The 24,704-nt window shown below is 40.6% G+C and overlaps 4 protein-coding genes across 9 annotated transcripts in view; 3 read left to right on the top strand and 1 right to left on the bottom strand.

The window, feature by feature from the left end:
• Positions 1–214: 214 nt before the first annotated feature.
• Positions 215–5,374, top strand: LOC145494504 (uncharacterized). 4 transcript variants are annotated; one of them, XM_081473989.1, is made up of 3 exons: positions 215–587; positions 858–894; positions 2,374–5,374. In XM_081473989.1, the coding sequence occupies exon 3, from the start codon at positions 2,403–2,405 to the stop codon at positions 4,401–4,403; it is 2,001 nt and encodes a 666-aa protein (XP_081330115.1). In that variant the 5' UTR covers positions 215–587; positions 858–894; positions 2,374–2,402; the 3' UTR covers positions 4,404–5,374. The 4 variants fall into 4 exon arrangements, with proteins under 4 accessions (XP_081330115.1, XP_081330113.1, XP_081330116.1 ...); XM_081473987.1 differs by having other exon boundaries at positions 786–894; XM_081473990.1 differs by lacking the exon at positions 858–894.
• Positions 5,375–5,456: 82 nt separating this feature from the next.
• Positions 5,457–12,451, bottom strand: LOC145494509 (elongator complex protein 6-like). Of its 2 annotated transcripts, none has more exons than XM_081473995.1 (7): positions 12,366–12,451; positions 11,695–11,773; positions 10,383–10,453; positions 9,638–9,774; positions 7,902–8,085; positions 6,925–7,077; positions 5,457–6,417 (listed from the first exon to the last, which is right to left on the bottom strand). In XM_081473995.1, exons 1-7 carry the CDS (start codon positions 12,417–12,419, stop codon positions 6,298–6,300), a joined length of 798 nt encoding a protein of 265 aa, XP_081330121.1. In that variant the 5' UTR covers positions 12,420–12,451; the 3' UTR covers positions 5,457–6,297. The 2 variants fall into 2 exon arrangements, with proteins under 2 accessions (XP_081330121.1, XP_081330122.1); XM_081473996.1 differs by having other exon boundaries at positions 10,383–10,450.
• A 65-nt stretch (positions 12,452–12,516) lies between these two features.
• LOC145494507 (F-box/WD repeat-containing protein 2-like) lies at positions 12,517–18,211 on the top strand. Its single transcript, XM_081473993.1, has 6 exons — positions 12,517–13,036; positions 14,066–14,260; positions 15,555–15,688; positions 16,310–16,396; positions 16,842–17,005; positions 17,924–18,211. The coding sequence occupies exons 1-6, from the start codon at positions 12,523–12,525 to the stop codon at positions 18,204–18,206; spliced, it is 1,377 nt and encodes a 458-aa protein (XP_081330119.1). The 5' UTR covers positions 12,517–12,522; the 3' UTR covers positions 18,207–18,211.
• A 2,748-nt stretch (positions 18,212–20,959) lies between these two features.
• Positions 20,960–24,704, top strand: part of LOC145494503 (putative G-protein coupled receptor CG31760) — a 27,242-nt gene continuing 23,497 nt past the window's right edge. For both annotated transcript variants that reach the window (XM_081473985.1, XM_081473986.1), the window contains exons 1-4: positions 20,960–21,783; positions 22,441–22,567; positions 23,667–24,002; positions 24,490–24,558. In XM_081473985.1, coding sequence (XP_081330111.1) covers positions 20,960–21,783; positions 22,441–22,567; positions 23,667–24,002; positions 24,490–24,558 — 1,356 coding nt within the window. The remainder of the gene's footprint in view (positions 21,784–22,440; positions 22,568–23,666; positions 24,003–24,489; positions 24,559–24,704) is intronic.

The raw sequence follows: 24,704 nt of genomic DNA, 5'->3' as shown, positions 1-24,704 counted from the left end.
GGAAATTTAAACGTGTTTCAATACCAAAACGAAGTACCCTCTCAAGCGAAAACGTTGAAAAACATCAAGCTCTTAGAGTTTTTTATATCTGATGAAACTAAAACCTCAGAAGTAATTTTTTTTTTAAATTTTGGAATATAATGACGTCATATGAAAAGAGGCATAGTTGATATTGCGTGACATCGGTAAAAAGGTCCTTTGATTGGACTTAGAGCAACTGATTTGGAAAATCTCCGAAAAAGAACAGGTAAAAGTTGCTCAGAATTGAATGCAAAAGGAAATCGAGTAGAAAGTTACTCAAAGGAAAAAAAGGCTCGCAACATGGATAGAAACTTTTTTCTTTTTACGCACTGCGGGTGCAGTCGCCGTATGTAAGGGTCCTTTCTGGAAATAAACCAATCACAGCCCCGCTATCATTTTCTTGCAGGCCAATCTCTCAAGCCGGCAAGCTACGCTGTGATTGGTGCAGCGTATTTAACTAGGCGCTGATTGATCCAAGTGAATACTACAGCAAATCGGTCGAAACAAAGCTTCAAGGAAACGGGGACGGGAAACGTTGCGTGACTTCGGGCAGAGGAGACTATCCGGTACGTGAAGATCATTTTTTTATTTTTTAAAATACACTGCTTTGTGTAATGATATCTGGAACAGAGAAATGTTCGGAAATCGCATTTGCTCGATCGCGTGCACGATCAGATTTTTACTCGCACCACATGACCGCGTATTCAAAATGGCTGCCGCGATACAATCTTTTCATTCGTCTTAATGAAATTTGCATTTTAAAGACTCCCCATGTTGCTGATGGGTGTTAACCAAGGTCTTTCCCAACATCAGTTCGTCTGTATCTTGCTTGGCAGTACTGGTTTGGCGAAGTGCTTCGGGAACTTCTAAACAGTGAGTACCTATGACCTTTTCTGTCCGAGTTCATGTGCAGTCTAAAAGGAAACGAAACAGAATTAGTAGGGTAAAGTTGAGCGATGGATTCAGTGACCCTTGAAGACAAATCATTTTCCTTTCTGTTTATTGACATGATCTACGGTTCAAAACTTGAAGACAAAGTGAGCAGTTCGTGTCGCTTAGGGTTTGCCACTACAATTTCATCAGATTTCATTGGCATGTAGAGATTGAGAGGAACAAAATTAATGTTAAAAAAGCATAATTGGAATGCTTAAAAGGTCTTTAAAGCTGGTTTCAATCGAATGCTCTGACTAATGCACTTAAAGTTCTCATTCATAGTCTAAGATATTTTTTTCTTAGCACTTTTGGTTCTCTGAAAATATGTGTAAATAACTCTGCTTGCAGTAAGTCAGAGCAAGCCCTTGTGAGTATGAATCCCTGCTTCCTTGCCTCAGAAGATCTGTACTGTAAGTTACAGACCAAGTATCTCGCCCTTTAAAAATACTGTAGTTGTAGTCAGGCATAGTAGTAAAATCTTAAAAGTTGTTGTCACTGACTTAAAAATCTTAAAATAGACGTTTTGGCTAAAATACTATAACCTTCTTCAGTGATGAAATGAATGTTAATGGCATCTAAATGCAAATGAGATGTTTATAAGAATGTGACGAACTCGCTAGGGATTAATTTAGCATGTTGTAAATGTCTGGAATATGCGCGTGGTCATTAATTGAGTTCGGTTCGTGAATGGAATGCCACGCTTCCAAGAACAATCTACCCAACCACAAGGGACAGCGGTCTATGACCTTGACATTATTAAAATCAAATTCGTGGTTGTTTTTCATCCAGTGTTGCGCCAAAAGAGAGTTCTTGTCACATGTGAGGACGGCTGTTTTATGTTCTTTTGTTCTGGATCTCAGTGCTCTGGATGTTTGACCGATGTAAAGTTTTTCACAGTTTTTACAATTAGATGCCATTAACATTCATTTCATCACTGAAGAAGGTTATAGTATTTTAGCCGAAACGTCTATTTTAAGATTTTTAAATCAGTGACAACAACTTTTAAGATTTCATCTCGCCCTTGTGCGAAGCACATGGAACAGTAAATCATGCAACATTTTCAGCAGGCCATACTGTAAAAATTATACAGCAAGCCAAATAGACCAATCATGATGCTGGTATATATTATGTGCAGCAGGGGTTTCATAAATGTTTTCAGCAGGAGGGCAATTGGTTTTCACAGGCAAGCAGAATGTTTTTAACTGAATGTCTAGAAGACAAACTTTCCTTCAGAATCTTAAGAGCATGGTCAAACCAGGTGGGCAAAACTATCATTTTTACAGCTAGTCTGAGTCAATTTGTGTGGTGCCAGGCCCCTAATGCAAGCCCTGGTGCTGTAATGGAGGGATACCATAATTCAAAATATAATAGTCTGCATTCAAGTGAATCAGGGCATAACATTTTAATTTGTTTTAACAGGTATCTGGAAAAGGCGATTGCAAGTGAATATGGCCTCTGCAGTAGAGTATACCAAAGAGCAACTGAACTACTACAGGTTTTGTTATGTTATGACTGACATCCTAGCTGATGGTCTGCGATCAATCTTCAAACAGGAATGGGACAATCGCTACGAGGGCATGAAGGGAGAATGGAAAGACGAGCCCAGAAATGGACTGGACTTCTGGATTGGAGAATCTTCTGATAACAAACGTAAACATGCGCATCTTCTGACCACCATGGTAAATGGAAGTAGAGCAGAATGGAATTGCACCATGCTGTTTTATGCCATCCTTTCCTCTGACTGTATCCACAGTCTGATTCCAGCAATCCAATCAAACGTGGAAGGTCTCCAAAAGCTCAGAAAAGAAGCATTTACAGAGATGCCACAAGACCAGCTCACTGATGCAGAGTTTGAAAATGCCATCAGCAAAGTTTATGTTGCCTTCCAAGCACTCGGTCTGCCGACTGAGAAAATTCAAGTAATCAAAAATCAGACAAGTTTTGGTAAGGAGGAATTAAGAGATGTCTTGAAAAAGGTTGCTAACTTTAAGCAGAGCAAAAATCAGGTCGATGAGGCTACTGTGTACAGTGACCTGGGTAGTGTACACAATCGCTTGAGTGACCTGGACAAAGCAAAAGAGTGTTATGATCTTGCCTTGGCCATTCGTCTAGAAAAACTTGGACCAGAGCATGTTGATGTGGCAACTACTTACAATAAGCTGGGCAGGGTGCACCTTCTCCTGGGTGACCTTCAGCAGGCAAAAGAGTATTTTGATCGTGCATTGGCGATTGGTCTGAAAAAGTTTGGAGCTGAGCATGGTGATCTTGTAACCACTTACAATAACCTTGGAGATGTTCACATTGAGCTGGGTGAATTGGAGCAGGCAAAAGGTTATTACGATCATGCACTGGCCATTGCTTTGAAGGACGGAGTGGAACATGGCAATGTTGCAGTGACCTACAATAATCTGGGAAATTTGTACAGTGACTTGGGTGAACTGGAAAAGGCAAAAGAGCATCTTGATCGTGCACTGGCCATTCGTCTAAAAATCCAAGGCCCTGAAGATGTCACTGTTGCAAGTTCTTTCAGTTGCCTTGGTAATGTATACCTTCAGTTGGGTGACCTGAGGCAGGCAAAGATGTATCAAGATCGTGCACTAGCCATACGCCTGAAGAAGCAAGGCCCTGAACATCTTGATGTGGCAATGACTCTAAATAACCTTGGTAATGTGTACGAAAACGCTGGTGGCCAAGAGCAGGCAAGAGAGTACTTCAACCGTGCTCTTCCCATACTCCTGAAAAAGCTGGGACCTGAGCATGTTTATGTCGCAGCTACTTACAACAATCTGGGTAATGCTCACATGAGCCTGGGTGATCTGGAGCAGGCAAAAAAGTACTATGATCTTGCATTGGCCATTCGTCTGAAAAAGTTTGGTCCTGAACACATTAATGTTGCAAATAGTTACAACAACCTGGGTACTATACACAGAGCCCTAGGTAACATGAAGCAAGTGAAAGAGTATTGTAATCTTGCCTTGGCCATCCGTTTGAAAAAGCAGGGGCCTGAGCACGTTGATGTCGCATCTACTTACAACAATCTGGGCAATTTACACAAGGATCTTGGCGACCTGGAGCAAGCCAAAGAGTACTATGACCATGCACTTGCCATTCGTCTGAAAAAGCTCGGGGCTGAACATAGGGATGTTGCAACTACTTACAATAACCTTGGCAATGTACACCTCCACATGGGTCACCTGCAGGAGGCAAAAGATCATTACAATCGTGCACTGGGCATTAGTCTGAAGGAACTTGGTTCTGAGCATTTTGAGATTGCAGTAATGAACAGTAACCTGGGCGTCGTGCACACAGACCTTGGTGACCTGGAGCAGGCCAAAATGTGTTACGACAATGCACTTGCCATTCTTCTGAAGAAGCTTGGACCAGACCACTCAGCTGTCAAGACAGTTCAGTACAACATAGCCGAGCTTGAACAGAAGCAGCAGAAGTAAATATTTGTAGCCTTTTCTTAGCATTGGATGGGAAAATTTTAAGTGTTCAGAACACCAGAAATTGGCCTTAAAGGTGAAGGTAAATGTAGGTTAGTATTAAAAAGGTTTTTAGCAGCAACTTGATTCAGTGATTTGGTTTCCCAAAGGTTTTTAATGCAATAGCATTTTAATTAAATTTAAGTTTGAGTTTAACTTCAATTTTTTTTAATTGTAACTTTCAATTCAAACTAAGAAATGTATGTTTACATTTAGGCTGCACTTGAGTTAAATGTGCTAAAAGAGTAACATGCTAGGAGACATATACACTCAATATACTACTAGACACAAAGAAAATTAAGCAATTCACAAGATGAAAAATATACATAGAGGGGGGGGGGGGAAGAAAAGTGACTAGAAGATGCTAGTTACTGGGCGAAAAAGATACATATTGAAAGAAAAAACCGAATGGTTTTGAATTATTAAGTCCTCTTGAAAGAAAAATCAAGGAAAAATTGTTTACCAAATATACACCGTCGTATAATATTTTTATAATCTAGGTTTATCCTTACATTTAAGTGAGTAATAAACCTGTTAATCAAGATTATTTACAGTTAATGGAAGTGCCAAGCCAAGCCCATGTGTATAAGCTGTACGCCATGTATAACCTCATCAGTGCAATTCTAGCTAGCAAGCATGTGTACGTGATTGTAGAATTATTTGCTTTACCCAACCCACCCTCCCAAGGGTGTTATCGAGCGCACAGTGGTCTAGGCAATAAGACCCACAGAACCCCCAAGAGAGTTGAACATTGGGTATTTACCAGCAAAACAGTGTAGTAGTTACTGAAAAGAATCAAAGCTGTCAAATACAGTCTTATTGTCAGTCTCAGCTGAATAAACCTCTGAAATGAAGCTATAATAGTTATTGTTGAGCATGCCTCTTTTTTTCCCCTGCATTTTATTTCCATAGTTAAATAAAGTTCTACATGCATACATGTATGCATGCTTCTTGGACATGAGGTGGCCTAGTGGTTAGGAAACTGGACTTCAGATCGAGCAGTCAAGTTTGAGCCCTTGCTGGGATCACCTCATTGTGTTCTTGGGCAATACATTTCTAATACTCTCACAGTGCCTCTCTCCACCCACGAGTATAAATAGGTACCAGGGAATTTGGAGGCTAACCTTGTGTACGTGATGGATGAGCATCCCATCCAGGGGGGAGTAGAAATACTCCTAGTCATTTAATGCTATAGAAACGGGGAAATAAGTTCAGGCTGTATGGGCCACTTGGCCCAATGTAGTGTTGAACATGCTGCTCTTCAGCAGTTCAAACAGAGGTAGTACAGTGTAGCAGCAACAACTACAACAAAGGAGAGGACTGGGACAGGCATAACGGGTGAGTGGACACATTTTGCCAAGCTCCTACTTTTAGTCGCCCTTAAAAGTCTAAATGAAAATTTTCATGCCAGCAAAGTGAAAGGACAGGCCGTTACCTTTACCGCCATCATTCAAAAGGTTTACTTAAAAAAAACAAAAAAAAAAAAACAACAACAACAACAACTTTTTAAGTATGTTCAGTTTTTTACTGCTGATGGATTGATCATCATTAAGACAGTTAACTCAGGAAGCAAGGTTGCTCTGATCCTGTCTTGAAATTGAAGTCATTGACAAGAAGGTGAGATCACTTCATATGCTACCCACACTTGATATAGGCTCTCCTATAGTACAGTCACCCCACAGGTCCCCCCCTAGTATGGTACTTTAGGTAGCCTGCTGCAGAGGCGGATCTTGGTCAGTATATTTCTGTATGGCTAAGTCAGAAAAAGCTGCACCAATGTCATCTTTTTGCAGATATTCTACAGTCACTTCACATCCTTCTTATTGACTGTTTTCCATTTGTATCGGTCTCCTTAACACTAAAGAACAGCCTTGGACAGTCCAGGAGCAAAGCATGTGACAGTCTTGTCATGTATCTTATACTGTACAACCTTTGAACTATGTTTCACTTTGTTCTGGTCTCTGTTAGTTATGGTGAGCTGAAAACAAAGAAGACAGTGACAAACAGTCGTCAATGTCATGCAAATTCTCCTAACTGGTTTAATACAGTTGTTATGGTAGTCATTGGGAGAATTTGAATCTTAATCAGCAAGTCAAAGCTGGACTCCTGTAGAATTCTGCCATGCTCCCTGGTCACCCTCCATAGGAATGGTCTGGATATTTTCTGAAACAACACAATGCTGTGTGCCAAGGTTAATGTGCAGTTCCAGAAAATATCCATACATGTACTCTTCCCACAGAAGAGATTGGAATTTCCTGGGGGGAGGGGGTTCTCTATGACCAAAACATTTAAAGAAATGTATTAAACTTATTTGGAATTTCCAGAGGGGTGGGCTCTTAGAAAAAATCCCTTCCGTATGGGAGGTATGGATATTTTCTGAAACTGAACAATGCCATCTCGGGGACTCCATCTATTAAAGTTCTTTCCATGCCTTTTAAATACAAGAAATTCAATCATGGGTTTGCAGTAGTGTAATTCTACTAACCTGACCATGGACATCTTTACAGTAGCCACTGCTAAGCCCTCTGACATGAAGTTCCATGTGTGCAACATAGCACAGCTGTTTCCATAGTAATAATGACTCTTCATCATCTACATCACTGTCATTGTGTACTAGGGTAACCAGGCAACCATCCAACTTTGAGGGAAAAGAAACAAACAAAATTAATTCAATTGAACACTTATATTGGTTGATTGAGCACAATCTTACAATACAATGACGTTTTGCAAGACAACAGGATGTACAAGATCCAAGTTGTTGCCTCCCCATTGTAGGATGAATGTAGTAAGGATGACAATAATAGCTGTTGGCAATTACTCCCTAATTTACAAAAATCACACCCAGTCAGGAGGTTCTATTGATATCTGTCATGAGCAGTCTACGTTTTTGCCTGTTGTTTCTAGGAAACAACTTGGGTTAAGTGACTGTTCAAGTGCAGAAGCCCATAGGGCAGGTGTTTTCCTCTGTTTTTCTTGGCATGATGCAAATGCATGTAGATTTCTCATGCCACCAGGATAACGGGATATTAGTCCATGGAAAGGTCACCTCATCCCCCTGCCCCCCTTCTAAGCTGGTGCCTAGTATTAGTTACTGTCACATGAAGCAACTACTCATCTGGCCCCGGTTGTTCAAAGAGCAGATAATGCTATCCACTGGATAAATCACGCAACCCCCCCCCCCCCCCCTTATTTTGGGTGAAAAAAGAAGAAATGACCGAAGGAAGTAAAGCCGGCAGGCCAAGTAAAACAACCCCCCCCCCCCCACCCTTAGCTCAAAGTCTGGATCTGCCACTGTATTTTGTGCATGGAGAGAGGTGCATCAAGAGTAAAGAACATTACCCACACAAGTGACTCAGGCTTGGCTTATTGAGCCTTAAAAATTGTCTACCCAGAGTCTTAAGGCTCTACAAAACACCTGCATGATCCCCATTGTATTTAATATTTTAAAATGTTTAGGTGTACCATGGATGGAGAGTAGCACATCAGAGTAGAGCAATAGTGAATGAAATTGATAACATCCTGGACATGTATGCCAATGGACAGAAGAGCTGTTAAATCATCAATCAGCAGCAAACAAGGTTTTGTTTCTTTACCAAGCGACGACTTGATTCTGTTGTACAGAGGCTGAAGTGTAAAGGTTTGACTTCTGCAGACAAAAACAACTTACAGTATTACTACTTATCACATTCAACTGCAAGATACCAGTGATAGCTGTATAGCTCAGCTATCCTAAAAGTGTCTCAATTAACAGACAAACTCGTGGTCTGATTGATTGCATTAATTACAATTAGGTTTTCAGTTTTCAAATATCCACAGAGTAAGAAGGGTATAGTATCGTAGAGTAAAATTTACATTCCTAACCCAACTGACATGACTCCTGCCCCGGGGAGGGGAGTCCCATATAAAAAGGACGGGGGTGCTTGTCGTACCATTTAGGGGGTTAAAAATGTGGTTTTGGTAACTCTTAGGGTGTTCAGCCTCAAAAGGTTCACAGCGGGAACTTTCGCGGTATGTTATAAGGTATTGAGCCAAAAAAAAAAAACATGACAGGAGATAATGTGTTGTTTTAGAATTGGTACCTCTTAGGGGTGAAAAACATTTCAAACCACGCCCACAAAACAGGATCTTAGTACCTCTTAGGGGTTCTTTTCAAATTTTCTGACGAGCACCCCCGTCCTTTTTATATGCCCCCCGACCCCTGGGCTCCTACCCAAATTCAAATCCCATCAAACTTTGTAAGATAGTTTTACTTAGTATAAAAAAGGTCTTGCTAATAAGCAATTAGATTATGAGCTTGAGATTTCTATCATGTGATAGTTGATGAGGGCGCAGCCCTCATCAACTATCATGCACAGAAATCAAGAGCAAATAATCTAATTGTTTTAGTATAAATCTACTAGATGTTCAGAACTTTATATAAATCCTCCACAGAGATACCTCACAGAAGTGGCCGTCATTTGGACGTTAGCAAGTGCACACTGCTATGCTACTCACTATTTATCACCGAATAGGTAGTGTGTAGTGTAGCAAATCAGAGAACAGCATTCGTGATAGAATGCTAGTAGATTTATACTGATAAAAATTACCTGCCTACTGAACATTGCCCACAATTTCCAGCACAGATTCTAACAGTTATGACGTTGCTTGAAACAAATAAATTGTTAACTTTGCTGTAAAGTAACAGGGTGCAAAGAAAGCCAATTTTCAGGCTTGCCCTTTGAGCAAGCTGTAACTATGATGTACAACCCCGAAAAATCATTCTCTTTATAGCTCCCTAAAATTTCATGTCTTACAATACTTCCGTGATTGAATTTCCTCAAACACATTCTGAAGATACTTTCACTTGTTCATTGGGGAAGGAAAGGGAAGAATCCACTAGCCTAACACCAAAATTTGTAAATATGTTTACAAATGGCAAAATAAAGATAATAATACTAATACTAATGCTAATGCTAAGGCTAAGGCTAAGGCTAAGGCTAAGGCTAAGGCTAAGGCTAAGGCTAAGGCTAAGGCTAAGGCTAAGGCTAAGGCTAAGGCTAAGGCTAAGGCTAAGGCTAAGGCTAAGGCTAAGGCTAAGGCTAATGCTAATGCTAATACTAATACTAATAAAAAACAAACACAACTCTCTAGCCCTGTGGTAAGACAAATTAAGAGCCACAGGTAAACCAGTTCTAAGAAATGAAAATACATGTATGTACCCGAGATTTCTAAAAGGGTTGATGTCATCAGCATTATTGCCTTCGTCACTGTCATCTTTTAAACTGTCTGATACAAGTTTCAAACCATCCAGAAAAGTCACCTGATCCCCCTCACAAGCACTACTGAGGCTTGTACCCTGAAAAAAATAATACAGAGCAAGCTATATCCAGCATAAAGGCTTTGGGTATATAGGGCTGTAAATCATATCAAATCACTAAAAAGGTAGATCTAACTAGTCTAAATATCACTGACTTGATAGTGCTTAGCTCTCAATGATCGTAAAGGCTATTCCCTTACAGATGCCTGTATCCACATTGACTCTCACCTGAAGGGCCATTTTGTTATTTTGCCATTTTGTGTTTTAAACATGACGTTATGTTTGTAGGACAATGTAAAGATTTGAATGTATGATTGCAATCAGTGAATTATGTTGTTCCAAAAAATATCCAATTTCCTTTCCCACAGAGGTTTTTTTGGCCTGAAACTCCCCTCCCTGTTCCTGTGGAAATTCCAGCTTTTGTTCGTACTTTGCTTTTAAAAGTTTTGCTTTTGACACCCGTTCTCCCCTTTGAAATTTTTGATAACCTTCCTGGGGTGGGTATTTAGCATTACCAGGAACCACACATTTGCAATTTATATTTTGACAGGAAGTAAATTTATTGACAATAGAGTAATAAGTAGAGGAAAAAAATTGATATTAAATAAATAAATAAATAAATGACAAATAAACAGATTTATACTTACTAGTTTCTGAGCCACATTGTTGTAATGAGAGAAGGACTGGACTAATGCAACAAAAAATACTTTAAAACCTCCTGGAAAAAAGGAAAAAGCCAACAGTCTTTGATGTGTGGTAATTGACTCAAAAACCTTTCATGCACAAATAGTGATGAGTTCTTTTTATATAACAATTCTGGATCATTGCGTCTTTTGCTAAGAGCTAACAAATTAGAGCTATATGTACATCTAACCCCAGGGGCCTCTATTTGGGAGGGGGGTTGCCCAGGGGGGAACTCCTAAATGTATATAAAAATGACGGGGATGCTCGTCATACCTTTTAGGGGTTAAAAACGCACTACCACAATCCTCTCAGGGAATTCAGCCTCAAAAGGTCACAGCAGGTGCTTTTATAGCACCTTTTAGGGTATTGAGCCAGAAAAAAAAATGACAGGAGATGATGTTATGTTTTAGACGTGGTACCTCTTAGAGATAAAAAAAAATTTAAAGCCATGCCCACAGAGGGTCTTGGAGCCTCTAATGGGTTCTTTTCAAAATTTCCGACGAGCACCCCCGTCATTTTTATATGGGAGTCCTGCCCTAGGGGGTTGTTTACAACATGACATGGTAAAATGACAAAATGGCACTAAGGGTAAGAGTCAATGAGTGTACGAGTGTCCCCCGCAATTTAATTGTTAGGTTTCCCCAACAATTTACCAGTACCCATTTATACTCCTGGGTGGAGAGAGGTACTGTGAGAGTTAAGTGTCTTGCCTAAGAACACAACACCGTGTCTCTGGCCAGGGCTTGAACCCAGACCACTTACTCCAGGGACGAGTGCACTAACCATGAGGCCACCGTGCCTCCCACACAATAATTGTACGGATTTACAATAATTATTATTGAGACCTAACCACTGTTGAGTCATTGATATTTAGGCTGACCTGAGTGCTATTTAGGCTAACTGCTGGGTGCCATTTTGCCATTTCATGTTTTAAGCACACCCTTTGGGAAGGAGTGTAGGAAGGGCACATTTTCTGAAATGATTTGTTTACAAGGGAAGAGAGGTTATTACCAATAAGAATTGCGATGCAAGATCCCCATTTCAAAAACATTCCACTAAGAGATGGGGTATTGCAACTATGGATGTGCTTGATATCTATAGTTAGAAACCTCCTAGTTTAAGTTTTAGCGCATTTTACATATTTTTCTTTTTAGATTTTAATTGTTTAATAGCTCACTTTTGTAATGCACAGGTGATCATATATTCATGTAACCTGTGCAATGTAAATGTAAATTTTTATTATGCATAATAGGTATGCATAATTATTATGCATACCTTTAATGTACATGGTAAGAAAGTGATGTATAAGGAAGCTTCCATCATTCTGACAATCTGATATTAACACAAACTTCCTCTGCAGGTTAACAAAAAAGTCAATAATAATAACAATGTATTAAATAATTAAATTGTTAAACAGAGAGTCAATGAGTCTAAAGAAAATCATTTAAGTTTGGCAAACACTGACAGTAATGTTTTGCGCAGGGAATATTTGGGGCATGGGAAAAAGGATATAACATCATACAGTTAACAGTTGAGGATATTAGTTCAATCTTCTTCTTACTTCTTCAGGCTGTGCAAGGCTCCAACAATGGAGGTGTGTGGGGGTCTCTGGAGTGGATAGGGTAGGGGGTAGGGGTTTCCACGTGTGTAACAAAGACCCTCATATTTTATGATATTTAAGCTATAAGTGGTCATTCACGCAAAGAAAACCTTGACAAACCAGACTACAAAAACAAAAATGAAAAATCGGGCAAAGGCGATGCTTGCTTTAAATGTACAATCTATGATTCAATCCTAAGGAAGCTTATTAGTGAGCTAAAATTTCCCCTCTGTCCCGAGTCGGGACAGTGAAGGGAAATCCAGCACCACAATCGATTCGTGACAAATTACAATAACAAAAAAAGAATCAGCGTTCTTCTTTGTTATTTAAGAAATTCTTCACGTACCTTGGGAGGGCTTTTTTCGCTGAAATTTGTCAAAGAGTTCAAATCTGGAAACATGATCGAAAGTTCCAATTTTACACTTTGCAGCCCTTTCCCTGTCCAGCGGTTGGGCACTAGACTCGACCGAGGGAGACTGTGTGTAGTTGGAATCAAAACAAACATGGCGGGATCTCTGGAAGATAGAACGTTTTCACTTTGGTTAAAGAATTTTTGCGATACTTTTAGAACTTTATCAGATATTCAGAAAAATCACACAATTGAAGGTATTATAGACATATGTGGACCCGAACAGCTGTGTTTTCTTTCCACAAAACTCGAAATACTCGTAAAAAGGGACTACCTCAAATGTTTGCCTTTGGAACTGAGTTTTCACGTGTTGAAATGGCTGGACCCAGTGTCTCTATGCAAATGCTGTCTTGTGAGTAAGGAATGGAACAAGGTTATTCTCAGCTGCGATGATGTTTGGCAAAACGCTTGTAGACGGCTGGGAATGGAAAGTCACGATAATTCTGAAAGAACTCCATCAACAGTTACCACGTGGAAGCAAATGTACATGTCGCACTTGAGGAATATGAAAAAATTAAAAGATATAGACGCTGTGGAGAAGAAACAGTTTTATGGTCACACAGCCCGGGTGTTTGCACTTTATTGCCGTGGAAACTACCTTGCAACTGGTGAGGACATTAAGCTTGTTGACAGCTAATTTGGAAGATGAGCAATTAATATGTAAATTGCAGATTAAGGATAGTTTTTTTTTTGGGGGGGGGGGGGGGCGCTTTCCGTTCGAGGAAAAATTCTGGTTTTAATTCCTGGACATTTCTCAGTGACAAATGGAACAGCATTTTCCAGAATTTTTAAGAGAGAGGACAATGTTGCAAAGTATACCCCAATTTTTGGAAATTTCTCACTGGGAATTTCTGTCCCATTTGATTTGGGGGGACCTACACCATTTTCAAGGTTCTTTATAATTGGCCAGTGCATGTACATGTATAATTGGAGATACATTTCAGGGATGGCCTGGGCCACAAGGTTTAAAATACAGAATTTTCTCAGCTCCTCTTATACCAGACCAACACACTCTCTTCACTGCATGTAGCTTCACTCCTTTTTGAAGCTCCCCTCTCCCTCCCCTAACTTAATACTCCTAGATCTGGCACTGGCCTGTTTTCATAATGACAAAGTTCATTGTGTAGTGTATTCAACCCTCCCCCCCATATAAAAAGAACGGGGGTACTCGTGGTACCTATTAGGGATTGAAAACGCAGTATTGGTACCTCTTAGGGTGTTGAGCCTCAAAAGGTCCACAGTGGGAGCTTTTGCAGTACCGTTGAGGGTAATGAGCCAAAAAAACGATGACAGGAGATAATGTGTTGCTTTAAAATTGGTACCTCTTAGGGGTGAAAACAATTTCAAGTCGCTTCTACAAAACAGGATCTTGGTACCTCTTAGGAGTTCTTTTCAAAATTTCTGACGAGCACCCCCGTCCTTTTTATATGGGAGTCCCCCTCCCCCCCACTGGGCATTCAACATCTCCTTACTGGAAGTAACTCAATCCAAATTACCAGTTCTATAAAAATCTTGGATTCTGATTACAGTATTAGTTCTTCATCACTGAACTCTCATGGCTTTCTACAAGTAGTAACAATCACCCAACAGATACAAACTGAAGGCTTCAACTGAAATGCAGAAATTATGCTATCTAGGATCAGATGACAGATCAGTCCGGCTTTGGGACTTGAAGACTGGCCAATGTAAATATGTTCTGAAAGCTCATACTTGTGCAGACATTTGCTTTGATGACCACAAGGTCATTACAGCATCCTTTGACAATACTGTTGGCATGTGGGACTGGAACACAGGAGAGAACTTACAGTTCTTCAGGGGACACACTGCAGCAGGTGAATAAAACATGATGTCTGTATATGGCTGTTTTGACAAGGGTTGGGAAGGGAGGCATTATCAAGCGGTTCAGGTTTGAGTCCTAGCCAGGGCCATTGTGTTGTGTTTTTGGGCAAGACGCCTTGCTCTCACAGTGCCTCTCTCCATCCAGATGTATAAATGACTACCGGCAAATTTAATGCTGTGGGGTAACCCTGTGATGGAATAGCGTATCATCCAGGGGAGAGTAGAAACTCTCCTAGTTGCTTCATGCTACAGAAGCCAGGAAAAGCTCCAGCCTAATAGACCACTTGGCTCCTATGCAGACTTAATCTTGTACTTGTCCCACAAAAGCCTGAAGGCATACACACAATCTCTTTGGTATTATGGGTAGTGATAATTTATTGTTACTTGTTTGAGGTTCAGTGTTTCAGCAAGATGGGAGAAGGAAGCACAAATACATGTGGTTGTGTTGTTTCCTTCCGCTGAAACACCTTGAACTTCAATCAAGCAACTGTGAACCACCATAACCTATAACACCTTTCAAGATTGTTGCATACGCTTACAAAATGCTTTTGTAGGACATCCTTTCTAAAGACAGCTGTATGCAGATTACGATAATCCAATCTGGTCTAACTTACAATTCAAGTTTTAGAAATGGATTGAGGTACTTGTAGTCAGCTGTGGTGCAGCCTGACTTACAATCTGGATGGCTCATTTTCAAATTGTCCACCACCTCTTAAAACTTGGTGGAATTTAAGCACAGCACTTTTTGAGTTCAACTCCTACCACTAACATAAAGTGGAGGTGAACAATGTGAAACCCTAATGGGGTTATAAAGTTGCATTAAAATGAGATCATGTGTACCAAAGACATCTGCAGTGGAGTGTTGATCAATACCCTCGATCGACATCCTGATCAATACTCGGTGAACATGCAATTGGCACTTGATTGACATCTCGATTGACACTCGATCAACACTCAATCAACAATTGATTGATAGTCGGCAGAGTGCCAATCAACTCATACGCATTGATATAAAATTAGTCAACTCTTGACTGACTGTGGATTGAGATGTTGATTGAGCGTTGATTGAGTGTCAACTGAGGTGTTGATGGAGTGTCGATTGAGCATTGATTGAGGGTATTGATCGAGGGTATCGATCAACACTTGACCACAGATGCGTTTAATACACATGATCCGAAAAATGTACTGATCATGTTGCCCAAATTATATAATGAATCCTCAGGCTGGCGTAACAAAATCCCTGGTATACTGATCTTTGAGGGTCTTTTATTTCACCTTTGATTGAAGTGTTTACAGTTGACCACTGTGATGAAGTGGACACAATTGTAAGTGGTTCTGCTGACTCTACTCTCAGAATATGGAAAATGTCATCTGGACAGTGCCTACAGACCAGATATGGACACTCAGACTGGGTGATAAAGGTATTATCAAACTCACCACTTTTATCCATATCTTGCCTAAAGGGTGTAGAAAACCTTTGAGTGGGGTTCCCATGTGAACAGGTGGGGGATACTCTGTGTGCATGACAAAATGCCACTATTTTAGCCATTAGAGTATCTTTTAGGGTGCACTTGGGGAATTAATGATAAAAAATGCTCTCATTTCCATTTTTAGACTTGATTTCTGCTGGTCTACTGGCATGGGTTCCTTTCCTGAACAATGGCTGGTGATCATGCCTAGTCCATTTTAAGTGGTATCATTTAGGGGTCAAATAAAGCTCAAGCCATGTCTACTTTTAGGGGTTTAATTCAAAATTTCCGACAAGCATCCCCGACCTTTTCATATGGGAGTCCCCCCACGGGGGGAGGGGGGGGGGTAGAAAACACCCTGCAAGAAGGTCTGCTAAAAGCCATAGTGTTTTCTAGAAGAAGTAGAAACCATTTCTTTTGGGTTTCTATCAAGTTATCGAAAGCTCATAAAGATTATGTCAGATTCATTGCTCTCTAATCAGATGTAGTGAGTTAAGTTTGATGGTTCCATGTGACTTTGTGGCTGTTTGTAAAATCTGTTTCTAAAATTTCCTATCATGGTTTTACACCAAGGTTATCCTGAGAAGAGCTGAAGTGGACTCACGGACTCACGCAAAAAACCAGCTTGTAATACTAAGTATGGACAAACGTGCGATCAAGGTGAGCTGAAAATTCAAAAATCTCTAAATCTTAGCAGTCTTGTCACAAAGTTTTGCATTAGGCAGCGTCACTGTAGGAAAAGGTGGTCGATTTTGGCAGGTCTTTCTAAAGAATCAAACAAATACCCTAGTAGAGTAGCTGGTCAGATCATTTAAATGGCTATTTTTACTTTTTACAACTCTGATCATCCCATTAGATTTTCTGTTTGAAACTTGTTGAAAATTGGTACCTCCAAGGGGTGAAAGTAAATGAGAGTCACCCTCGGAAAGTGACATTCTGCTATCTTTGTAACCTGGTTTTCCTGTCAAAATTTCTAAGGGTTGCCCCTGCTCCTTTTACGTCGAGATGAGGTTTGGGGGGGGGGGGGGGGGGAGTAGACAAAATAAGATTAAAACAAGGAAACTAATTAGACTGTTTTGCTGTCTATTTTAATTGTTTTGCTAAGATCTGGTCTCTCAGCCATGACTGTGAAAAATGTTTGGCAACATTGAATCCTTTGGAGTCAAATGATCACCTACAGCCCCGCCTTCAGTTTGATGGACAGACCATCGCTTGTGCCTCAGAAACAGGAATTCTGCTTTGGGATTTCAAAACTCTGCAAATGGCAAGGTACGTTAGTGAAAATGAAACACAATCCCTTTTTTGAGGTCCACTCAGAATCCCATTCCCGAGAATCGACTGTGCCTCCGGTGTTCCTGAGAAATGTTATGCAGTGCGCCAACCTGCATATAACGCTTTCGATGTTATTGAAAACCGATCTTGTTGTTTATTATTGAATCTATTATTGACTTTAAAGCTGACTATCTGAAAATCGAAATTTTGAGACTTCTTTCTCTGCCATGATATAATTAAGAGTCTATGGTTTGAAGAAACATGTAGTAATGAGGCTGTGTGACGAGCTTATACCAAATCCGTTATTACATGTGTTTTATTTTTAAGTTGGATTCGCAACTTGACTACATATTAAGAGGCTACACATGAGGCTGTTCTCAGAGCGTACAGTACATGCGACTTATAGTCCAGATTGGCCGATGAGAATTTTGCCGTAGATGGCTTCCGTAGAGATGAAACGATCGGGGTTCTTCTAGAACGAGTTTCGCCCCTCTCCTTAATCTCTCTCCTTTATCTCTCTCTTTTGTCTCTCTCTGTCTCTCCTGACTAAATTTGCCGCCGGGCTAACGCATGCTCATGCTGCCCAGGACTCCTCTGCATCCATTTCAAATCATCCCTCTCATTCCAAATGTCTTTTTTTCTGCTAACTATAAAACCTGGAGTTTAAAGCTTATTGACCATAGATGGTTGGTAATATTTTGCGCTAATGCTTACGTTCAATTAGCTCGAGTTAAGTTTCAAGTTTAACCACTCGAAACACAAGGCTTTCGAAATAATAAGAAATACGCTTGTTTCATAAAAGCCGAGTTCACTTGAACGCTTCCACGACAATTTAGAGCTCTAAATAAATGCTTCGGCCTGTTATTAATAAAAGCAAGTTTTTCTTTTTTCTTCGCTTGACATTTCTTCCGGCAGGGTCTTCACCGAGTCTCCTGCCAAGTGGCTGGTGGCCTATGGACATATGTATAGTCTGGTCATGGACATGAACTCGTTGTATTTGGTAAGAACTAGAAGTGAGGACACTGTAGCGGAATATCCTCTTCCGCCTTTCAGAAGGTCTGTGCGCGGCTCAAACTTTACTCCGGGTGAAACCGGCTGGCTGAACGGGGGACTTACCAGGCCCCAAGAAAGCCTTGTTTTCGCCACAAGCATGCCGGACTACAGTGTTTTACTGTTCATGCTCAAAGAAAGCACGTGATGTGGTGTCGGCTGGCCCCTCTATTATAATTCGAACTGGCCTGGTTTGGAGAATTCGTACTGAGCGCGCGCAATTCCTCCCGGAGACGTGGTTCTCATCAAAGGAAGGAAATTCGGCACGAGTCGATTAATAGTGGTTAAATTTCTAAGGAAAAAGTCAACGGAATTTGCAAAAACTGATCAAATCCCTAGTTTAATAAATTAGTTACCTAAAGAAACTAGAAAAACTGGGAAACAATTATTAAAAGGTTTCACACGCTGGCTAATACCAAAAAGAAACAACTCAAATTGAGTGTTCGCTAATTGCTGTTGAATCGTTTCGATTGCAGACTTCAATCTTCTCCATTATAATGGAATAAAACATCAAAATTGTAAGTATGGACCAAAAACAAAATATAAGCATATCTGTTTGTCTCGTCAATTCGCATAATTTTAAATAATTTTCCGGATGAAAAAGAACTATGGTTAAAGAACCTCGATGTAATGCCATTTTCAGTTTATACGTTGAAGGTCGTAGTTTTTCTGCGCTTTACAAAATTCCCCAGGGAGTAATTTTAGTATTTTTCGTTTGAAATGAATTACGGATAGACGAATGTATTCTTTTCGTCTCTAAACTGTTTCAGTTCAGTTCCAAGACTTCTCTCCGCTTAACAAGGAAACGAGGTTGTCGGTTCAATCATGTTGTTTTAACTGCCGCTGACCATGCGGACTCGGCCTCGTCGTGTTCTAATAACAAGTCTTTAATCGTTCCGTGAACAGGATTCACCCGCAGAATAAGGCTTGTGTTAAATCTTCTGTAAGCTATAGTTAGTTCATTGTAATTTTAAATGCGCAAGACGGACTGGTTGATAAAATTTATTGTCAACCGAAAATATGACTTGGCACGATGTCCAATATATTGCTTATAAACGTAAAGAGAATTTTAATTCTTTGTAAAGCAAGAACACAATATCTAATCGTTTGTTCATTTTACAAGCATGAAATGAATAGAATATATGTACAAAGTAAATGAATATTTTCTCTGCTAGAAGAAATGTGTGATTTACTACTGATTCCTTTTTTTGAGAAATTAAGTGCACTTACAGTAAAGCGCGAAAATTTCGGACGTCTTTAATTTTGAAGAAAAATTCCGACAATTAACCCGGCCGAAATTTTTTTGCAGTCCGAAATTTTAAACCATAAAACAATTTTATTCTCAAGATCTCCTGCCAAGACTTTTTGGTGTGTTTTCTTGTGGACTGGTAGTACAGGGAAAAGCCGGGAGACTTAATATTCTTCGACGATTCTTATATTAATAACTTTTGCCATCCCGAAATGTCCCTAAGACCCTTAATATGTTTTTCGGTAATCAAAATAAATTTTTAACTTTTTTAAACAATTGAAAATTAATTTTTAACTCGGATTAAAACAATGCTAATTCATTTCTTAAGATTTCTTTTAAGGAAAATAAAATAAACCGTTAGCCGTATAAAAGCCAAAATCAGAAAATATTAACCGTTAGCCGTAAAGGCGACTACCCCATTGAGGCCCTGCACGATTTTTAGGTATATGTAGTGCGTGCATTGCACTGTACTCAAGAGTGGTTTTCAATAAACCGTCTTGAATGACGTTACGATATCATTAACAGTATACACGTCTATGTATACATGGAAGATTAAATGGCATGTTACGAATTTATTTATATATGCCTTCAATGTTTGTATTAAAAAAGGTTTCAATTTGAGTTTGCCCCTTTTAACATCGTCAGTAGAGAGAACAATTTCCTCTCAATTTTGTACTTGGCCTTCTCATCATAATTAGCTTTCGACAGATCACTTTGATTCTATTGATTCCGCCCAGGGACATTTTAATTCAGCTCTCAGTTTTAACAGTAGAATTGAGTTAATCCTGATCGAACATTTGTTTGACAGCAAGTGTCAATTTTTGTTTTTTAATTTTGGCTGTTTGATTACGATATACATGTCTTTTCTCCCGTCACAATAGCATTGAGATTTAGTGCAACACAACCTGTCAAACCAAGCGAAGTCCTTCGAGTCTAGTTTTGCGGGGTGATCGTACGAACTTTAATAACCTGGCCAAACATAATCTGCTTATATGCAAAGATGGCACATTTACTACCATTTGTAATTACTTCAGCTTGCAACACGCTTATTCTGTTATTAAAAACAGTCATATCATTTCAAAACACTTACAAAACCTTCCCACAGGTGTTGACTCAAGTTTATAACTCACGCCCACGAAGAAATTTTTGAACTGTTCATTGTTAGCCTGCGTAGCCGGCGAGAATTCGCGCGAGTGCTTTTGTTTTGTCGGCCAAGTCACGAGTTGATTGCGAAATTCCTCACGGAAATAGAATTTTATTTCCTCAGAGAAATAAATCAGTGCCTCCGACGCCAAAAAACACTCGTTCGCGAATCCCGCCAGCTACGCTCGTCAGTCCATTGGACAATTGCGTGTATCATACTCTTGGTTTAATTTAATTTGATGACAATGCTATTTGTAATTAACTACCCAAGTATCCAGTGTACATTTGTGGTGTCTGTTTGCTTTGGACGCCTTCTGTTCCGTCGCTCACATTGAAAAGGTATTATTTTGCCAGTGTAAATTCCATTAGCACCTCGAGGCATCGCTACTGTTCGACTCGCAATGTGGATTAGCATAGTTCTGTTTTAAACTGTCTGCGTGTTGGTGACCTTGGTAGACAAAAACAGGACACTTCGCCTCGCTGAACGCACCAGATACCACTGCATAACCATGGCTGGTGTCTTCATCTTGATTTATGCGTTCGTGGTATTTCCACGTGTTCTTTACAGCGTCGCAGCAAATGATTTTCGTGTCCCAGACGATCCGTCAGTGCAGAATCCAGATCGTCCGCCTGTGAAGGACGATCGCGCCGGAGTGTTCACCATGACGGCACGGGAGGCATTGCAGGCCATCGAAGAAGTCCACAATGGCACCGTCGACTGCAAAACCATGCTGGCGGAAAGAAGCTTGAAGCTTCTGTTTTTAAAATATGAGAACAGTGTTTACACAGCCCAAGCGAACCTCGCCATTCGAACAGCTAATTTAATCTCGGATTTGCTCCCGACCGGCTCCGCCAAGAGGTTGAATATTTCCGGTGAGCCAGTGTTGAAGTCGCACGAGGAAGTCCTTTACGCCATAGTTAGAAACAATCTCGAAAACGATCCACTTATCGTGGGATCGGCGATTATTTTCGACAACAACAGCTTTGTAAACAACTCGTTTTATGCGCCGTACGCTTACCGGAACTCAAACGACTCGTTTATCAAAGTCACAGATTTGTCCGCAACGTGGAGTTACCTCCACGAGGCCTTCGTGAGGCTGATGCGGAATAAATCCCACGAGAGACCTTTTCCAACACGAACCACGTACTTTTATCCGCGGAAAAATGGCTCTTACGTACAACAGCGACTGCAACTCACGCATGAGTTTGTGGAATTAATAGACGGCTTATGGAGCAGGCCTTACTTTGAGTGCACCACGGCCAGGGCATGGGTCATCACGTACACCTCACCTATACTGGGCAACTGGGACAAGAATGGACCAATCTCCTTCATGTAAGTTGACGCGAAATCTCGTAGCTTTGTTGTGACTGGGTTGTTTTCCAAACTATATTCAAGACAAAACTTGATTTTTGAAGGAAGGTACTTGAGTATGTTCAAGGGTTAGAGTTAGGGATATGTGTCCCTTTTCGCCTTTTCGAAGCCTTTTTATAAAGGACACAGAGGAAATCTGTCAAGGTGACGTTTTAAACACCAATTTGTCTTTTGACCATAATAACCTGTTTTCAAATTTGGTAAGTTTGAGCTAGAAAATCTAAGTCTCAAATCCTTTTTTAGCTCCTCTCGCTTCATATGGAAGCAAACATTTTCACTGCTAAAAGGAATCAACATGGGAATTCTCTTTACTGCTCGTAGCACGCCCCTTTTTCTGCCAGTAAGAGGAATTTGATTTATGCAGTCAATTCGGTTTGGAATATACGCGCAGGTCTTTCCCTTAAGACCTATTCACATGTATTCACGCTTTAAAAGGTTTCATTTTGCGCTTCAAATGGAAGGAAATTTTCAAATAATGCGTCAAAGAAAAAGTAGTGCAGAAGGAACAAGGATGGAATGTAACGTAAATTTGTCATCCCTTCGTGACAATTTTAAGCCGTTGTGTGACAGTCACGCAAGCATGGGAAATCAGTTGTCTGTGTAATTTTCTCTTTGCAGGGGTATGACGACAATTGACATTGCCCTCACGAACGTGGACATTAACCAGTGCGATAAGGAGTCTGGCGGCCAGTTCCAGTTCGAGATATTCGCCGGGACTCATCGCTGTAAAAATGAAACCACCCAGGTAAGATAAGTTATGGGAATTACGGTCCCATCCACACTGCGCCGGAGAAATTTGAAAACGCAGCTTTATTTCTACGGTTACCAGTAAATTGCATTGGACGCGCGGTAGCCTAATGATTAGCGCCCGAGCGGTCTGGGTTCGAGCCCTGGCTGGGGTCATTGTGTTGTGTTCTGGGGCGAGACTTCAGAGCGGAAAAACGTAATAAGCATGCGCGAGTTTTGGCTGCGCGCCAGTCCCCAAGGTTGAAAAAAATGGGAGGAATTTAGTCGATTGTGTAAACAAAAAAAGCTACGAACTTAATAGGCTTTCTCAATTTTCTCGGTAAGCAGCAACATTTTAACGTAACTAATGGAAAGCTGGTGTATTGTTCTCGTAGGGAATCAATTTTTTCTGGACAAAATCAACCTATTTTCCCGCGGTATACAAGAAAATTCGATGCGAAGACATTTTTTTCCACAAACTCCCTTTACATATTGCATCCATATAGCAACCTATGGAATATATAAGCACGAAAGCAGGGGGAAACTTGTTTTCTTAACAGTGAAATGCCGAAAAAATTTCATGCTTGCCCAAGTATAAATAAATCAACCGAGTGACATCCTCGCGTACCCTATTACAGTCCTTCTCTCTTTCCAACCATTGCGAACCTCTGCAGCTTGCAATATTACCTGAGCCCGCAAGTAGGGCAAGGGATGCGCAGAAAGCTGCGCAGTTCGTTTTTCCGCTCTGAAGGGCGAGACACTTTACTCTCACAGTGCTTCTTTCCACCCAAGTTTATAAATGGGTACCGGTGAATTGTAATGCTAGGGGTAGCCCTGTGATGGACTAGCATCCCATCCAGGGGAGCAGAAATACTCCTAGTCGCTTTATGCTTGGGGAATAAACAACTGTCTGATGGGCTATCAAGCACTTGTTTCTGATCTTGCTTGGACGTAGAAGTTAGTGAAACCACTTTGCTCTCATTTTCTTGGCATGCGTCAATTACACATTCGTTTTTGTCAAAATTCTGGCCAGATTGAAAGTGCACGGCGTGCTCAAACTGCATTGCTAACCTAGCTAAAACATGATATAACTACATTTTATTGTTTTATCATTGTAGTGCAAATTTGTCAGTGGACTCGGGTTTAGAGCTGGTTCATACAGATGTGTCTGTAAGCCTGGGTACTACTTTCCCAATGTCACAGCTCAGAATAACTATTTCAACGGATCTGTCATCGAGTCTGCAGCCGCTGACACTAGTAACAGCTATCACTCGAACCCAGATTCCTTTCAATGCCGCCAGTGCCAGCCTGGTTGTGACGCATGCGTGGATGATTCGCCGTGCATTGTGACGTTGAACTGGCCTCTGAGGAAAGCTCTAATGGGTTTAACTGTAGTCACCATTATCGCCGCTATTGCTGTAATTGTCTTTATCGTCTACTTTCGAGATTTGAAGGTGAGGGAGTTGGCTTCGTGAAACAACCTCTTTCTCTGAGCCCATTATTCTTTGGCTCACCGCCAATCCCATCCAAAGAGCTCTCGTTAAATTTGATAAGGGACAGACCATTATTATTTTGAGTGGGGAGGGGTTGGACAGCTTCCCCCCCCCCCCCAGAAATTCCTGCACAGCAAAAACTGCTGGAAAAAAAAACAAAAAAACAAACAAAAGAAACAATTGTGCCAGCGGAGCCATGGGATAAAAAAGTACTTTCTACTATACTCCCCTCCTCCTTCCATCCCCCTCAAAAAGTAATGGTCCGTCCCCAAGGAACTTTTCTTCTTTTCTTTTGACTCGGTATATTTCAGGAACCAATATTATCTATACAATGGTTCGAAGGCCATTTTAAAAAGCAGCAACCTTGAATCTTGTAATTAGTGGACAACACCATGTCATAGACACGTGACAGAACGTATAACACCACTTGGTTTCTTTGTGCTTACAGGTGGTGAAGACAGCGAGTCCTCATTTTCTTATCATCATATTGGTGGGATGTATCTTGGAGTACGGCGAGGTTAGTTGAATTATGTGCTATTGTGAGACAAACGCCAAAGCAAAATCACTCTGGCCAATCACAAACGGCACATACAATCCAGTGAACCAATCAAGACACGAAACCACTGCTTGTAACTGACGCAAGTCGTGGAGAAGCGTGTTCAA

This window comes from Orbicella franksi, chromosome 8, assembly GCF_964199315.1.
Source record: "Orbicella franksi chromosome 8, jaOrbFran1.1, whole genome shotgun sequence".
Taxonomy (NCBI): Eukaryota; Metazoa; Cnidaria; class Anthozoa; order Scleractinia; family Merulinidae; genus Orbicella; species Orbicella franksi.
Note: the sequence above shows the minus strand (reverse complement) of the source record. Positions and strands in the feature narration are given on the sequence as shown.

Bases quoted from the DNA above. Each gene is read 5' to 3' on its own strand.
- LOC145494504 (XM_081473990.1), top strand. From the start codon at position 2,403: ATGGCCTCTGCAGTAGAGTATACCAAAGAGCAACTGAACTACTACAGG.
- LOC145494509 (XM_081473995.1), bottom strand. From the start codon at position 12,419: ATGTTTCCAGATTTGAACTCTTTGACAAATTTCAGCGAAAAAAGCCCT. The intron at 11,774-12,365 runs GTACGTGAAGAA...GTTAACCTGCAG, and splicing joins GCGAAAAAAGCCCTCCCAAG to AGGAAGTTTGTGTTAATATC. The intron at 8,086-9,637 runs GTACATACATGT...TTTTGTCTGCAG, and splicing joins AACCCTTTTAGAAATCTCGG to AAGTCAAACCTTTACACTTC.
- LOC145494507 (XM_081473993.1), top strand. From the start codon at position 12,523: ATGGCGGGATCTCTGGAAGATAGAACGTTTTCACTTTGGTTAAAGAAT. The intron at 15,689-16,309 runs GTATTATCAAAC...TTTTACACCAAG, and splicing joins ACTCAGACTGGGTGATAAAG to GTTATCCTGAGAAGAGCTGA. The intron at 17,006-17,923 runs GTACGTTAGTGA...TTCTTCCGGCAG, and splicing joins AAAACTCTGCAAATGGCAAG to GGTCTTCACCGAGTCTCCTG.